Consider the following 16,500-nt stretch of genomic DNA (forward strand, 5'->3'; position numbering starts at 1 on the left):
CTGGCAAACATAATACCACCATTGGGTGATGTGTTACCACCCAGCGCTGCTTCAGACTGGATGGGAAATTCTGGGTGCCAAATATTCTTCGTCCTTCCACAACAACTGTTGAAGCACCCTTTAGCTCGGCACTTCAGCCCAAACTGCCAGTGTGAAAGTACTTAATGGCCCACAATGGGAAAACATTGTTTATAACTGTACAGCCATCAGGTATAAAGGTCCATAACTGTGTGACGTTGAAGCTGAGAAGCACAAAGAAAGTACATGCATGCCCAGCCATCCATCTAGGGATAAATAAATGTTATTATCTATTTCTTCATCTGAAGGTTGTTTTTTTCTTGCTGTCTGTTCTGATGGCACTAATATCTTGCCGTATATGTGAAGAATTGCTCTCAAAAAGCTTTTTTTTAACCTTGTTTTGGAGCAATGTTTACCTCTTCTGGAGAACTTGGATAGATGTACAGGATACTGTACTTAGATCAGTACATAAGTCATAATTTATTTTCTTGGTCCCCATGGTGTTTCCTCAATGCCTGTATTAATAAAAATGCCATCCATTCATTGTCAGTATGTGACTGTGGTTTTAGCAAATATTACTTTAGAAAGTACATTTGTAGGAAAGCAGACAGGCAGCAGGTTATCTCTGGGGAACTGTCAGTCTGTTTGGGTTGGCTGGTGGATGAATGTGGATTGTTTTGTGTCGTGTGTGTGTGTGTGTGTGTGTTTGTGCATGTTTAGAGCAAGTAGAGGCCTTTTCTTTTTTGATATTTGATGGAAAATGCTGTTTGCAGAATGCAAAGAGGTTATCTGTTGTAAGATTCATGAAAAGCTGTGTCTTTTTATCCACTAGCCCACACTGAAACTTATATTTACTCATATTTTGGTGAAAAAGCAAAGCAAAGTGTGTGACCTCGGCGCCGTATGCATCCTCTTGCACTACGGTTTCTTGTGTTTCTCGATGGGGGAAGTCTATGCATCGTTAATCAAGTCTGTCTCTCACAGCGGTGGGTTTTACTCAGTAGCGAGGATGGAGGGAGGAGAAGAGGGGGGCAGAGGAAGGAATTGAGGGGGAGAGAGAGAAAGAGAGAGATAGTCCCAGACTTGACCTTCCTCGGTGATGCTTGCAATAGCTGTGCGTCAGGCAGTGCTGCACCGCTGAGACACAGCCTGCTCCACAGTAACCAGAGGTTTCACAGGATTATCCTCGGGACGCCTCTGGAGAGGTTGTTGCTTGCTTTTACTTTTCAAACAATATTGCTTGCAATGCAATATTCGTTTAGATACTTCTTATGGTTGCATTTTTTCAATTAATTTTGTTGCCTCCCTGAGGGATTGACACCATGTGAATCGTAAAGCAGAAGGGAGAGCAAGTGAGCAATGAAATTCATGTATCTCTGTGCAGGGAAGCATTCATATGAACATGCCTTGGTACAGTCAGTGAAGTGCACTCAGGGCTAGCCTTGCCTCTTCTCACAGAGTGTCAATTAGGGAGGGATTTGAATGGACTGAAGTGGAGCCTACAGTGAGGTGTGTGTTTCAGAGAAGGAGACATGGAGTGGGGAAGGCAGGGATTCAGGAGTATAGACAGAAAGACAGACAGACAGGAAGAAACAAAAGGAAAGAGAGACAAAGAGACAGAACAACACAAGCTGTGAGCTTATTTATAGATTCACGTGTGTGCTTGAGTCTCTCTCAGTTCCTCCAGCGGGGCCTCACGCTGTGTTTCGTCCTCAGCATGACTGATTGATATGACTCATTTACTGGCTGCAGAAGGCTGTTAGGACCAACAGGCTGTGAAAAATTAAGATATCCTAATGAGAGGACCAGATAAGAAGCACAGCACAAGTTTGGATGATTCGATCTTATTATGACCATAAAATTCTGTCACTCCTAATGGATAATGTTACAAAAGCCCTCTCATTTAACAAGCACCCTTCCCTCCAGCTACAATAGATTGAGATGTAATTGAAACAATTAGAGGCGGAGGAGGTAGAGGGCTCGCTGGTCACAGTTAGGATAAAAAAGGCGACACAGAGAATTCTCCGGCATCCCTCTGTTTCTCTCAGCTCTCCAACTTGAATGACCTCTGAGTCAATTGTGCCGATTTTTGTTTCTGTTCCTCCATTTATTTTAATTGAATGAAAATATCAGTCTGCACAGCTCTCTTCTCATTAGTTTCAGGGGAGAAATCCATTTCTGGTCCACATACTTTGCTCTGTCCATCATACTGGAAACACTTTCAATTAAACATGACTCAATGCAATTCATGCTGCCGGCCAGCAATGATGGACTCCAGCTTGTTTATGTAAACATGTCAGCGGCTTCATCGCCAGCCTTTAAAGGGCGCCCACTCTCTTTGACCCCCTTGGCTGTGGTCACCCTGCTCTCGCCTCCTTTTAACGGCAGCATTTCAGCTTCATCCTGCTTTATTTTATTAGCTAATTGCACTCTGAGGCCTCCCCTGTATGGTGTTAACTGATTTAGACGGTGCAGTTTTCTTCAGCAAGGCTTTTTACAGGAAAACTGGGAGGTGAGCTAAAGAGTATCTTTCTGCTGAGTGAAGCCTCCGGCAGAGACATTTGCGTGGGCAAAATTCATTAATTTCCCAAACTGTGAAAATATAAGCATTAGCTTGATCCATGGGATTGAGTGTTGCACACCTTCGTTCTCTGCTCATCTCTGGAGGCGGCACTGTATATGTGAAGAGAGAATGTCCCCATAGCAACGCAAACTCAAACATAGTTCCAGTAGTTTGTTTGCAAAGACAGTAGAAGCAGGATGCTCGGGCCAACCACCAAACGTAAAACAAGAGCTTTACACTAAACACATCTCTGCCTCCGAGTCCTTCCCAGCACCGTGTGATGGTAGTGGAGAGACTCTTGAATCAGTCACAGCATGTCAGTGGCAGTCAGATGACCTCATCCTGCACTGCAAGATTTTTTCTTATTTTATTTCTGGCTCTGCCTAATTAATCTGGGCACTCTGGTTGGCTCCTGACAGCAGGCTTGTAAAGTAAGATTTGTGCACTGCTCATTATCATTGATGAAGTGGAGTGTCAGTGGTGCCAGGAAGCTCGGCTGGTTGGGGCTGATGTGGGTGAGCTGGTGGTAGGGAAGTCGTCAACCCAGTCACTCCTGTCTCCGCTCCGACAGTCCCACTCCCAGATTAATTGCTCCCAGACCACTTTTGCGGTTGAATTGAATTGTAATGATTCATAAGGAAGTGTAAAGTGTCTGATTGTACGTGGATGTGGAGACGGCCCGGATGATCTCTGGGGAATATCCTGCAGATTCAGTTGTTCAGCTTTTATATTGGAGCTGGTGGGGGGAAAAAGGAGGTTTTATTTATTTTCAGCTGGTGTTCTATTCTAAGTTTAGCTGCAGGAGTGAAATTCATTTTTAAACTTTGTATTACTGTTGGAATACAATTTATCCACATATTAACTACTGTACTGTAATGTTGTCCAGGATGCTACTAACACAGCCTTCCTCAACCAGATACTTTTCATTTAGAAGGTGGTCTTGAGAGTAGTAACTTGGTAAGTATAGGACCCATCTCATCATCTTGATTATCAGGAATTTCAATTTGTTAACCATTCATAGTGTTAATATTGTTCACTCTTACGGTGATTTGTAGGGTTCTATATGTCCCTGATAATGTACCTGATGTTTTTAAATACATTTTCCTCATATTCCACTAGGTCTTCGAAAGACTTTTATTGACCCTTCTGACATACTACTCATTACCAGTATACAGTACAATACCATTGAATATCGAACTTGAATTGTACAGCCATCTGTTTTGTGACACTTCTACATCTCAAGATTCATTTTGGTGCCAAATGACATGCTTTATTTACTTTTTTTTATATTTCATTTTTACCTTTTGATATGTTGGGGCGGACTTTGTATAACCCCTCCTTTGCTGCCATGATTCCTTACATTTTGTTTATTATTGTCTTTTAAAATAATATGTTAATGTGCCTGACATCTTGGCTTCAAATCTAGTATTTCTTTTCTTTATTAAATATTCATTACTAAATGTAGTAAGAGGCAATCATCGTTCAAAGAGTTTAACACTGAAAAACACAAGCAAATAAATTCAATAAACTAAACAGCATATTACATGGTGCTTAAAAAAATAAAATATATTTTAATACTATTAACATCCATTTACATGGATTAAAAACAGGTCAACCTTCTATTAAATTTGCCAGCTGGGATGGTAAAAGCAATGCCGAATGCAATGCCAATGTCAAAGCCTTCTTGTTGACTTGTAATTTCAAATGTAATTTAAGAAATGATCATGTTTGTTCCAAGGTATAAACTCCTCAGTATCAGGGGCCTGATCAGGTTTGATGTTGATCTAAAACGAAAGAATAGCCAGCATGGCTCGGCTTTAGAATCTGAGGCAGCGTAATAAGCTCAGGGGGAGTTAAAAGGTCTGTAGTACATGTAGATGATAAGTGCCTCACTGAGGTTTTCTGGTGGCACTGGCAATGACAAATATGGCCACACAAGGCTAAGGTGAAGAAGAGTGAATGTGAACAGATAGTGATATATAGAGTGGGATAGCCTCTATTTAGGTGGACCAGCCAGTTCATCTCAGACATATTGATCGGCACAATTTACTCTCTTTACTCAGAGGATTATGGCTCTGTAGAGTAATATAAAGGTTTCCTGACATGTCAATCAGCTGTCACAGCCAATTCCACCGAGCAGCCTTCAGCCTGTCACTGAGATGGGCTCACCAACTCCCCTACCAATCAGACAGGCTGCATGTCCATCACTAAGGGTTCTTGGAGGGCATAAACTCTCTTTTTTTCCACTTAGGTATGATATTGATACTGTGACTATCTAGCATCTGTCTTGTTTATTAAATCACCTCAGTGCCCACGACTGTCTACGTGGTTATCTTTACTCTGCTCTGGGCTCTTGTTTGCGTGCGTAACTTTGAGTGATTAGGACCAGTTTTTATGACCGATCAGCACTGTGTGGGAAGATGTGCTCAAGATGCATGTGTTGGTGGCCCTCTGTTTTCTTTCTGACCTCTGAAAATGACTCCTTTGGCAGAAAGTGTGCATGTAGGCAGGCCAGTGGCAGGACATTGATTCCATGGTTGGATTTATTGTTGAATCCCACCCTGGATGAGAGGCTCTGACCTTGCACATCTCAGGTGGGGAGAGCTGATGCCTTACTACCCATGGGCTGTAGTGAAGTTATTAAAAACTCCATTACGGCCATTCAAAGGTAGACATAACTCACAGTGCGGATATAGAGATGTCAAAACAGAGATTGATCTGAGAAAGAAGTGAAACCCAGAGAAAACTTAAGAAAGGGAGAAAGGACTGCCAGAGCTGAAATACTGAGCTTTAGACATCAGTCATAACCTGAATGGATCTCTCAGTTGTGCATCTATCAAATCCCTTTTCAATAACCCCTCTCTGTCACTGTGTAGATCCTGAAGGAGTTAAAGGATGAGGACTGGGACATGGGCAATATTGTCCACACACTGATCAACAGGCGCTATGGAGAGAAATGCATAGCCTATGCAGAATGTCATGATCAGGTAGGCTGATTTCTACAAGATCCTACTTCATAGTTTCAAAAGATGTTTGCTGTTGGTAATAAAACATAACCTTTCCAGGCTCTGGTTGGCGATAAATCTCTGGCCTTCTGGTTGATGGACAAGGAGATGTACACCAACATGAGCTCCACAAGTCCCATGACACCCGTCATTGATCGTGGCTTGCAGCTACATAAGATGATTCGCCTCCTCACTCATGCTCTGGGTGGAGAAGGCTATCTCAACTTCATTGGTGAGTCATGATGGTAACACAAAGAGAATCGAACCCTAGAATGACCTATAAATCATATTATATGCTAGAATAAATATCATTAGACATTAGTCATTGTATTGCCCTCGTTATCTGCAGTTCAATAAGTCCAATGGGATATTTTAGTGAAACAATGAATCCATTGGTAGTCCATTACTAATTCAAATCAGTGAGGATTTGCTACTTTTATATAATTTTAATATAAATGGTTTTTGAACCATTGGTCATGCAAAACAATTTACTGTTTTCTGGCTCCAAAAAAATTGTGATGTGCATTTTTGACATTTTATAGTGTAAATAATCAATTTAAAAAAAATTATTAAAAAGAATAATTGATTGATGAATCTGTAATAAAAATAATTGTTTGTTGCAGCCCTAATATATTATAAATATATTTTTGCATGGATGAATTTAATTTACACATATTCCAATTCAAGAAAAAAGAAAATAAATAAAATTTCACTTGCAAAAATGTAAAATGTAACATTGATTATCATGTCAGTAATCATGTATCAAATCACATATGACACAACATTTCAAACTATCACATTATATGTCATATATGTAATAAAATCATTGCTCAGGTCATATTAATATATAATTGTTCCGGGGGACATTGAACAATCAAGAGGCAATCAAGGTCATAATTGTGAAGCACTGTCCGTCTGTTTGGTTCATTTTTTATTAATAGAGGCGAGGGGGATCATTTCAGATCCCTCTCATGTACTGCATTCTTCCTGAATCAGAACTTCTTCCCTCAGGCTGACACAACAATCCCTGAGTGTTCACCAAACAGATAGAAACACGCATTTATTCTCCTGTCCGTCAAAGTCCTCCGCGGGCAACAGGCAGAAACAGGCTTCACTATAAATTTTTAATTGATGAGCTATTCCTACTATGTTCATTCGTGCTACTGTTAGGCAGTGTTAACTTTTGTGCTATAGTGTCATTTATTTTGTACATTTGATTATGTCATAGTCATGTTTTTTTTATATTCAGTGTAAGACTCAGAAACAGATTTTAAGTAAAGATATCCTAATTCATAAAGGCTTGAAATAGCTTGAAGTAGCCCTCGTTACTTATTTTCCATTTGGGATAAAGTGCTCAGTTATTAGATTTGTTATATTTCTTTCATGGATATATCTCTGGAGTAGCTCGTCACCAATGAGTCAAAGCTGACGATAAGCATCAAAGGAACCTTTTGAAGTGGGGTTGACATTAATACTCACTTTTCAGAGCTGATGGTGAAATACAGGACAAAAGCTGTCTAAGATCAGATAGGTTCCTTTTTTTCATATGGATCCAATTCTCAGTCACTGTTGAGATGCTCCTCATTTTCAACACATCTGAGCTATGGCTAACTTTATTGAGGCCTGCTGCTAAAGATAATAAAGTGATAATTAATGATGTTGGAAGTTGACCTTGGTTGAAGGGAATGTATTTCCTTGCATGCACCGCTTTCTGGCTTAATGAAGATAGAGTCTACACTTGTGATCCACAGCATTTTAGCTCCACCTGGTGACTAGGTGATCCGGTCAAGCTCTGAGTCCAAACAAAAAAAGTATTTCTGCAATGCCTCTGCTACATCTTCGGATTTACTGTCACTCAGTATTCACACACTAGAGGAAAAGGAGTGAAACACCCTGTGAATATCTGCTAAGTGGATTGATGTGTGGGGAGGAAAAGAAGCACAATCAAAGCAGCTGTTCTCGATGGACAATCATAACAGGGCAGCTCATAATGAACAGAATGTCAGAGAACTGACCACACGTGGGCAGTTGAAGGACAGTTGATAATTATATCTGATTCTCTGGCTAAAGTATAGCTAAAAGGCACACTCTGCTTTACTGTTGGTGCTTTTTCTCCCATGGATTTACTTATTTACTCTCGCCCCAATCAGTGAAGCATCAGAATCAACAAGAGTTGATATAATGAGTGAAAAAAAGTACTTAAAATGACTTGACAATGATTTGTGTACTCTGTAGTCCTACATATGTCTTTATACATGCTTCCCATTGGCCTGTGCCTTGTAAATCCTTAAGTTTGCATCATCAGTCAGTCTTTTCTTTGTATTATGAAATAGAGCATTTATATTTCTTTTTACATTTGAACTAGAGAGTGTGTTTCTAAATCCCTTCCAAGTCATCCACCTGCCTAATACAGTCAAAGTGGAAACGTGTCTCACATCACCTTGTAAAATCTACCCCTAATGGCGATCTTGCTTCTCGTCCTGCTGGCTGTGAGCAGTTTTCACCCTCCAGATGCAATTTGCTCCAGTTCAGACTGGAAGCCTTTTATTACCAATTTTACTGTAGGAAGTTATGGATACTATCACATTCTGATTGTGCTCCACTCCCTCAACGTAAACCTTTTATGCATCAGTTAAATTGTCAGATTTTGTTTCTAGGTGTTGGTGTCATACATTTTGAGAATGGACAAATTCTTCTGTAGTACTAGCAGAGCTGTTCTAGAAAACAGTAAAATAAAAGTAAAATAATACCTCCCTTCTCAAAATTATTTCTTAAGATTAGTACAAGGTAATTTTGTGTTGATTCTGGCGACCCCTGTGGACAAAAGTGGTAGTGTTTCCACTGCCTTGTAAAAGATCTTGATCTGGCATGCACATGCATTCATTCTGGAAGCGAGTGACAGAAAGACAGCTGTTTGCTGGATGCATAGCAATGAGGTAATGTATCTATTTATGGCTAATGTAAAATTAATCATTGTGACAATGGTGAAACTAAGTGAACTAGAGCTAAAGTTATCAACATTCGGGACTAATATTATGTCTCCATAATAATAAGCCAACAGCAAGATATAGCTTGTTAAGGCCGACATGAAATATTACCAATTAAGCAGGTTGTGTGGACTGTACACAGCCATTTACATTATATGCCAAGGTGCAAACTAACAGCTCTCTACTCTTCTTGCTCATGGTCTAGTTTACTTATGTAGGTCATATCAAGACATCAGTATTAAACTGAGACTTTTTCATAATCAGTTTAAAAACTCCTCATAGTAACAACTATGGCTAATTGTGTTCAATTTCCTCAAATCAAAGTCTGCAGAATTATTCAGACAAATAAGGCAAACGCACAATTCAAACTTTAGTTTACCCCATTCTGTCAAGTAATGCTCAGTGGTTTGAAGAGCACAGATATGGAAAGGAGAGTATTAAGGAGGCAGAGAAAGGAATATTGTTTTCCTTTGAGAACTTCTGTCTGGTTTACTAAAAAAATGGTGCTGTCATCTTTTGATAACAGTAATAATTAATGAAAGTTAAATGGTTTTTTTTCTGAAGAACACTATATCGAGAAAAAGTTTCAAAGTCTAGAAAGACACACAACCCTGAAGTTCATCCCTGAGAACTTTCCAAAGTTCAGGCCATCACGCGAGCATTTGGGAGATGCTCAAGAATAGGAAAATAAAAAGAAGAATCAAGTAGATCTGAGATGACATGCCGTGTCAATGGATCAATGAAGGGAGAGTAATTTAGTCAGTGCTGAGTAAGAGCAAATTGTTTGAGCAAGCAAATCAATTTGAAGTCCCTAGCCTAGAAAAACCCATTTATTTACTCATGACCAATAGCAAATACCACACAGCAAGAGGACAGAGGGAGCATCTGTATTTGAGATGCTGAGAGATGGATACTGTAAAGGATGTTGGAGTGTCAGTGACATTAAAGCACCAAGTGGCGTGGCAGTAATGAAACGCCTCAGTGGTTTTATCATTACATCAGCAGGGACAGAATGGAAGCGCTCGCACTTCCTGACTTTCAGGGCTCACAGAGACTTAAGATAACCTTGCAGATTTACAGTCTAAATTATTGAGCAAGAAACTTCTCCCAGCACTCCGTATTCATGGAGTACAATGCAACAGGCAACGATTATACTGCGGCCTTGGATGGTGAATTGAAAACCAGCACTTCCTCCTCATACATTTCAAATAGATAATCTCACTGAGAGCCTACTGTGCTTTCAGGCTTGTGGTTGTGGATGAACGAGGCAATCCCAACACTGCTGTTGGACCAGTAATGCTTATTTAATGTGCAAACTGGAAGTGGGAATGTACATTAACACAGTAACAAGAAATCAATCTAGCAAGTGCAAATAATCATTTCATCATGTCTGCAGCTTTTTTTTCTTGCACTGCATCTGAGACCTTCTGTGACTCTTGCTTTCCCATCCCCTCTGATTCCCTCATTGATCTGCCTTTGCCAGATTCCCTCCAATGGAAAACACATTGATCCTTGGCTCCTTCTTGTGCTGCTAATTACTGAGGGGACTGTGTCACTGTCAGGCCCTTATCTGATACTGGGCTGTGTAGAGGAGTAATGGGATGTGCCAGCTGAAAAGCTGTCTGACATAACCTTGTGTAAACATGGTTGCCCCCCATTAATCATATTGTTATTACCATAAATTTAAGTATTAATATTAACATTAAACTTTTAGTTAATTTTCCAACCTTTAGCATGGGTGGAAAATCTGCTTCTTGAAGAAAAAAAACTTATTTCTTATTTTGGTGTTTTACCCATCATTTTTATTAGTTATTATGATATTTTTGATATGATATAATTGCTGACATCTGGGGATGTTGAGACATTTCCAGAACAGACCAACAGAGCAATCTGCAATCTGATCATTAGATAATTTTAATATATAATTTAGATACTGCCTTTATAAAACCACACTCCACAACCATACTAAAAACATTGTGAGGCTATATGTGGTACTTTGCCTAGCTAAATGCTAACTTTAGTATGCTCACATTGACAATGCTAAAATTCAGATCTTAAGCAGGTGTATCTTAGTTTAGCGTGCTAGCAAGCTAACATTCGCTGGTCTGCACTAAACACAAAGTTAAGTTGAGGCTGATGGGAATGTCATTAGTTTTGCAGATATTCATACATAGTCATACACCAAAGTATTGGACACATTGAAACTTTGACCAGATGATGGCGCTGATTAAATTTCATCCTGAGGGGGCCATGAATGTGTGTATCCAATTTCATGGCAGTCCACCCAGTAGTTGTTTCACTTGAAACCACAAATGTCAACCTGCTGCTGGCATTAGAGCAACATTCACCAAAGGGATCACCAAAGTCATTAAGATTTATCCTCTTGGGGCCATTAATGTCTGCACAAAATTTTGCAATCCATTTAATAGGTGTTGAGATATTTCAGTCTGAACATTGCCAACCCTGGAGCCATGCCGTTAACGTGGCTAAAAAAACATTAATTGTTTTTTTCTCCTCAGGATAACTATGATCTTTTACAAACTGGGGTTTTACTCTGTAGTTTTGGCCATCTGTCAAAGTTAAGAACAGAAGGGCAGGAAACATGAGCCGTCAGGTCATATAGATTTAAACAAACCCCCACATTAGCTAACTTGTTTGGAAAAGAAAACCAATTGAAAACCATTAAAGTTACAAGTGTTCCATGTAAACATCCATCACAATTTTCAGACGGACTTTCTGGGGTGACTGTGACCTACAGTACTTGCTGTGGTTGTGTGTGTGTGTGTGCGTGTGTGTGTGTTTCTGAGCAATTTACCACCTAAATAAAGTGATTATGATATTCTGGTTAAACTATTTCTTCTGAGTACCAGTGTCTCCTGCCACTATATATATAATAATTATTTAATGATTGTTTAAAAAGCAATCCTTGCATATATTATACGAAAACTCCTTTATCTCAGATAACAGTGCCCCAGATATATTATGAGACACAAATGATGATTTTATTTATGTGTGTGTTGTGAGAATCCGTCATATTTCATCCTTGTACAGAATGTGCTATCTGGTTTACTTCAGCTGTGAGGAGGCAGAGGAAGGTTATTAACATGGTGATTAATGCAGGCATATGGGAGGAACATTGCTGTGTTATCGTAGAGAAGAGGGAAATGATTACCTAATGGAGGTGTGTCCAATGTGTTTCTTTAAAGCTGAAATTAAAAGAAGAGTCAAAGGCTTCCACGGGGCCGCTGAATCAACCTGTACAGGAAATCAATCATCTCCACTAGACTTTATAAAATAATAACATTATAAAACTGAAAGTAAATACAGGCAAAAGAGGTCAGTGCACTTACACTGTTATTGAAGTGTAACTCTTTTAAAAGCTTTTATCACAGCACCACACTGTATCTGGGCTTGCTGTCTGGACAGAGATTAGGAAGATCACTTTTTTTTTTTTTTATCCAACCACTGTGTTTTTTGTGCATGTTGGTGTGTGTCTATATACCACACACATTTTCACAGAGCAAGCGGCTGATAAGGAATAGCTTGATGCTGCCTGCTCATTAATGGAAAAGTCCACATTTAAACATTTTCACACTGTTAAGTAACTGTTACTTTGCATTTCTCCGTACATTTCGTTGTGTGGTGGGGCTCTTATTTGTGCAGGTCAAGTGTGGGCCAATAGATGTCACATCACGTTGAAATATTTTGAGTGCAGCTCATTATTTTTGCTCTCACTGTGTTCTCGCCCGTTAGTTCAATTCCCTCATTCTAAACCAAAGAAAAAAATGATCCATTATTTCCTTTTGGTTCTAGTCCATTTAGGGTTCACACTGACTTATTGCAAACAAACCAAGAGTTGTAAACATAAAATCACATGGATTGACAGGTAACTCATTTCCACTTTCAGTTTCTGTGACCTATTCTGCATCATCAGCGCTACAAGGGTCCACAGCGAAAGTCAAAACAAAATTTATTTTAGTGACCGACAGCAAGTAACACCATGCTTACTGGCGCTTGAAGACTTTACTTATTTTCCCAGTTGGTCACAAAAAGCTCACACAAAGAGAAATAGTTGGTCATGTGCAGCAGTTCAGACTGTAACAGGACTTTATTTGTCATAAATAATGACGGAAGGGTGGAGACAGCAGGCAGAAATGAGATATCTTGTATTGCATTATGATTGGGGGAAATTGTTGCCATATTCAGCAGACAAATGATGCAAAATAGCTCAGTTTAGTTTTTGAATTTATGCAAATATCACATATCCGTCATCACTGAGGCCATAGATCCAGAGCAACAGAAGCCTAGTTTTTCATCTGGTGTCATTGCATTGGTTTGGTCAATGAAATTAGTTCTCACCTTCCCAAATGAACAACAGCACCAAATGCGTAAACACATCGGAAGAACCCACATGGAGAAGTCCATTATAGTGCAGGGATGCTAATATCTCATGTGCCATGAGTGTTTTAAGGTCTGAAAACTAGTTGTGAGCTTCAACTAGAGAGTAGGAACTAATCAGGGAAATCACCTGGCGCAGTCTTTGGTTGGAAAGAGCTGGAACTCCAAGAAACCGAAGCCCAATTACATATTAATGGCATACAGCATGCACTATATATACATTTTCTTAGCCAATCAATGGACAAAAGGCTTTTTTAATCATTTTATTTATTTTTTTTTGTGAAATAGTCCCAGAACGTTTTTATCACTCTCCATAATTTGTTTAAAAAAAATTGCAGTTGTGTGTAGCTTCATTTCCTTTGTGCTTTACACACAAAGTCCATGACCAGCCCGCTTACAAATCAAATTTAAATTTTTTTGAATTCCAATATCAATACACTGCCTCCTCCAAACCTGCTCAGAATTAGTATGTAGTATGGAATGGGACACAGCTCTGGATTGACTCATTACACATAATACACACAGTTGAATACTGTGTAATGGATTTGTAGATTGTGTCTTCAAGGATCTGTTGTCAGCAGCGTGTTAAGTACACCAACGTCTTTGATGTCTTTTTTGCAGTCTGAACTATGCATGACATGCCGCTACATTGATCCATTTCTCCTTTTTACTTCACCAGAAAATATATAATACTGCTGTGGTTGCTCTCACTCCCACCACCTACCCGTACTGTATGCAACACAGTGCAATACCGAGACCCCCTTTCCCTAGGGTGTGTCGAAAGTCATTCTGGGAAATGTAGGAACTCAAAAGTACTGTAGATGTTGTCGAGTCAGACTGAGGGTGTATATACCAAAATAGTAAATTATGCATTAAGCATCACATATTGATGTCTGACAGTGAAAGAGTATCAGAATGTGGATTTTTTTTTCTCCTTGAGATTGAGATCCCAGAGGTAATCATGGGCCTTACTCCTTAGGTGCTACTTAAAGGGAGGAGCCTCTAGCACAATGTTTAAGAGTATTCTTTTATGCCATTGATCCCTCTTGACATGTCTTGATATCCTGTGAATGCTACCTGAATCCAGAGATTGCTATGCTTACTGAGACTGCCTTTGTAAAATAAGAAAAAGACATCATGTTTCTTTTCTTGAAGGAAGGTTGTCAAATTGTAGCATGTCCTTGACATCTTTCATTCAGCACAATCCTACTTGCCTTTTTAAGTGTATTCAAAATGCAGAAATCTAGTTTTCTTTTGGAATTCTAGTTTTATTATTACATTCAAATCAGGCTCTGTAGGCTTAGCCACAAATTTACCCCATTCTTTATACTGAAATCAGATTGACTTTATTTATGTTCATGCTAATTAATTCATCCCCTTGTGTAGGGTAGCATTGATACAAATCCTTATCAAATACGTACATATTGATGGAGGGTAACTTGTTACCAAGCTCCTTCCATCATTATGGTAAATGTATAATGGACCTGTACTTGTAATAGCACCTTTCTAGTCTTCCGACCACTCAAAGCCTTTTTACACTATGTGCCACATTCACCCATTCATACACATTGACTCAGTGATGGCAAGTCAGTCTTCATACACATTTACACAGCCGATGCGCGGCATCGGAAGCAATTTGGGGTTCAGTATCTTGCTCAAGGACACTTCGACATGTGGCAGGAGGAGCCGGGGATCGAACGTTGGAACCTTCCGATTAGGGGACGACCCGCTCTGCCTCTGAGCCACAGCCGCCTTGATTAACAATCATTAACAAGTATACAACGTCTAACTGCTTTTATAATTTACATGGGCATAGCTATCTAACTGTGCTCAGTTCATGAAAAGACACAAACAGACATAACAGTCTGCATTCAATTTTGACTGCCCACCACTATACAATATATCAGTCAGGAAGGAGTACACCTGCACTCGCCAAAATGAAGAGGTCGTACGGCACATTGTCTGTCAATACTGTAAAACTGTCACATAGTAAGTCTCCAGAGCTAAGCCGATCTGGAGATGTGGAGAAAACCATTAGGTCAGTTAGAAATTATACACATCTCCTGAAGAAATACAGCTCTGTTACCCAGTGAAGGACAACAGATTCCTTCTTTTCAGATATCAGGTTACTGCAGAAAGCTGACAATAACCTAGTTACTTAGGTGTATCAAAAGCAAACTTATTTAGCCTTATAGCTTTAACAGGTGCTGTGCATCTGCAACTATGCTCTGTTATCAGGTCTTTTCACACCTGTTTGTCCCTGTCAGGATCCAACCTTTGAGAGGCAAGCCCGGGCACCACTGAACTGCAACAATTTGCCCGAGTACTTGGGGTTGTCCATCATGGTGCTGCCCGCCCTTGACTCATTTCCAAATACCCCAGTGTAATACCAAGGGCTGGATTGTCTAGGGGTAGCTGAGAACAGTACATTGTATTTGCTCAGTATGAGGCTTTCAGTTTATTATACATTAATAATCAAACAATTCACTTTGTGTTTTCTTCAAAATTTGTTGATCAATAAAGTGGTGTGGTTGTTGAGGGGAGAGCAAGGATATTTGGACAGCTGAGGAAGGCTCTTGAAATTGACTATTTCTTCCTCGTGGCTCAGCAGACACCGAGAAGTTTGGGAGATTTAACACTTTAGACAGTCCCCCTATTGGCAGCAGAGCACTCACAAAATCTTCATTGACTTTTTGCTTGAGGGCAGCCATGCCTACCAGACAAATCACCTGCCAACCTGTGGCCAGGGCCATGACACAGCCCACAGCAGCTGAAACATCCATGGTGAAATTGCTCATTTGCCTTGCTAAGGCAGATACAAAAAACAACTCATGGGAGCCTTAACCTTTAAAGACTCCTGCCATGATGCCTTCAAACACATTTCTTGTGTGGGGTGATAAAAACTAGCTTGGAGGTGCCCTCTAGATAAAGTGAGGAGGGCCACAAAGGTGAAGCTTACTGCTGACGGTCTTAGACATAGACTTCGAAACACTGGGGGAGTCCAACTTTACTTACCTGACTTACCAAAATCCCAGAATTGAAAGGACAAGAAGGCATTGTCTTGAGTCCTGTCAAGAGGAGTTGTCTTCATCTGCTTGGGGGGGGGTTCTGGGAAGGAACAGAGGCGACCTTGCCAATAACTGGCTGCCACACTACAGTAAGCATGCTTGTGTGATTTGCAGCGAGGTTCATCCATGGTGAATGTGGGAAGCAATTATAGCACCGCTGTCTGCTTGTCATCTAATGACAAAGCTGTGCAACCATACATTCTGGCTGGTTGTTGATCTTATACTATGACAGCATGCCCGGGACTGAGGTGACACTGATGAGCAAGCCTGGACAGGAGTAAAGAAAAGTAGATGAGGAAAGGCATCATTGCTGCCCTTACAAGAGCTCCAATAGGGTTGGATAGACTCATTTCATTTGCCTGAGCACACACAGTGCTGGCAAATTCTGTAAAAACGCAGAATGGCTATTTCTAGGAATGGAGAATGAAGCCCATCTTAAACAGAACTACAGTACATCAGCT

General features: G+C 40.0%; 1 protein-coding gene across 1 annotated transcript in view; it reads left to right on the forward strand.

Moving 5' to 3' along the window:
• The window catches only part of gbe1b (glucan (1,4-alpha-), branching enzyme 1b), a 79,363-nt gene that overhangs the window by 35,710 nt on the left and 27,153 nt on the right, over positions 1-16,500 (forward strand). Inside the window, exons 11-12 of the mRNA XM_035679571.1 lie at positions 5,458-5,568; positions 5,647-5,818. Coding sequence (XP_035535464.1) covers positions 5,458-5,568; positions 5,647-5,818 — 283 coding nt within the window. The remainder of the gene's footprint in view (positions 1-5,457; positions 5,569-5,646; positions 5,819-16,500) is intronic.

This window comes from Morone saxatilis, unplaced genomic scaffold, assembly GCF_004916995.1.
Source record: "Morone saxatilis isolate NCDOM2014 unplaced genomic scaffold, NCSU_SB_2.0 Contig8, whole genome shotgun sequence".
NCBI classification, from domain to species: Eukaryota; Metazoa; Chordata; class Actinopteri; family Moronidae; genus Morone; species Morone saxatilis.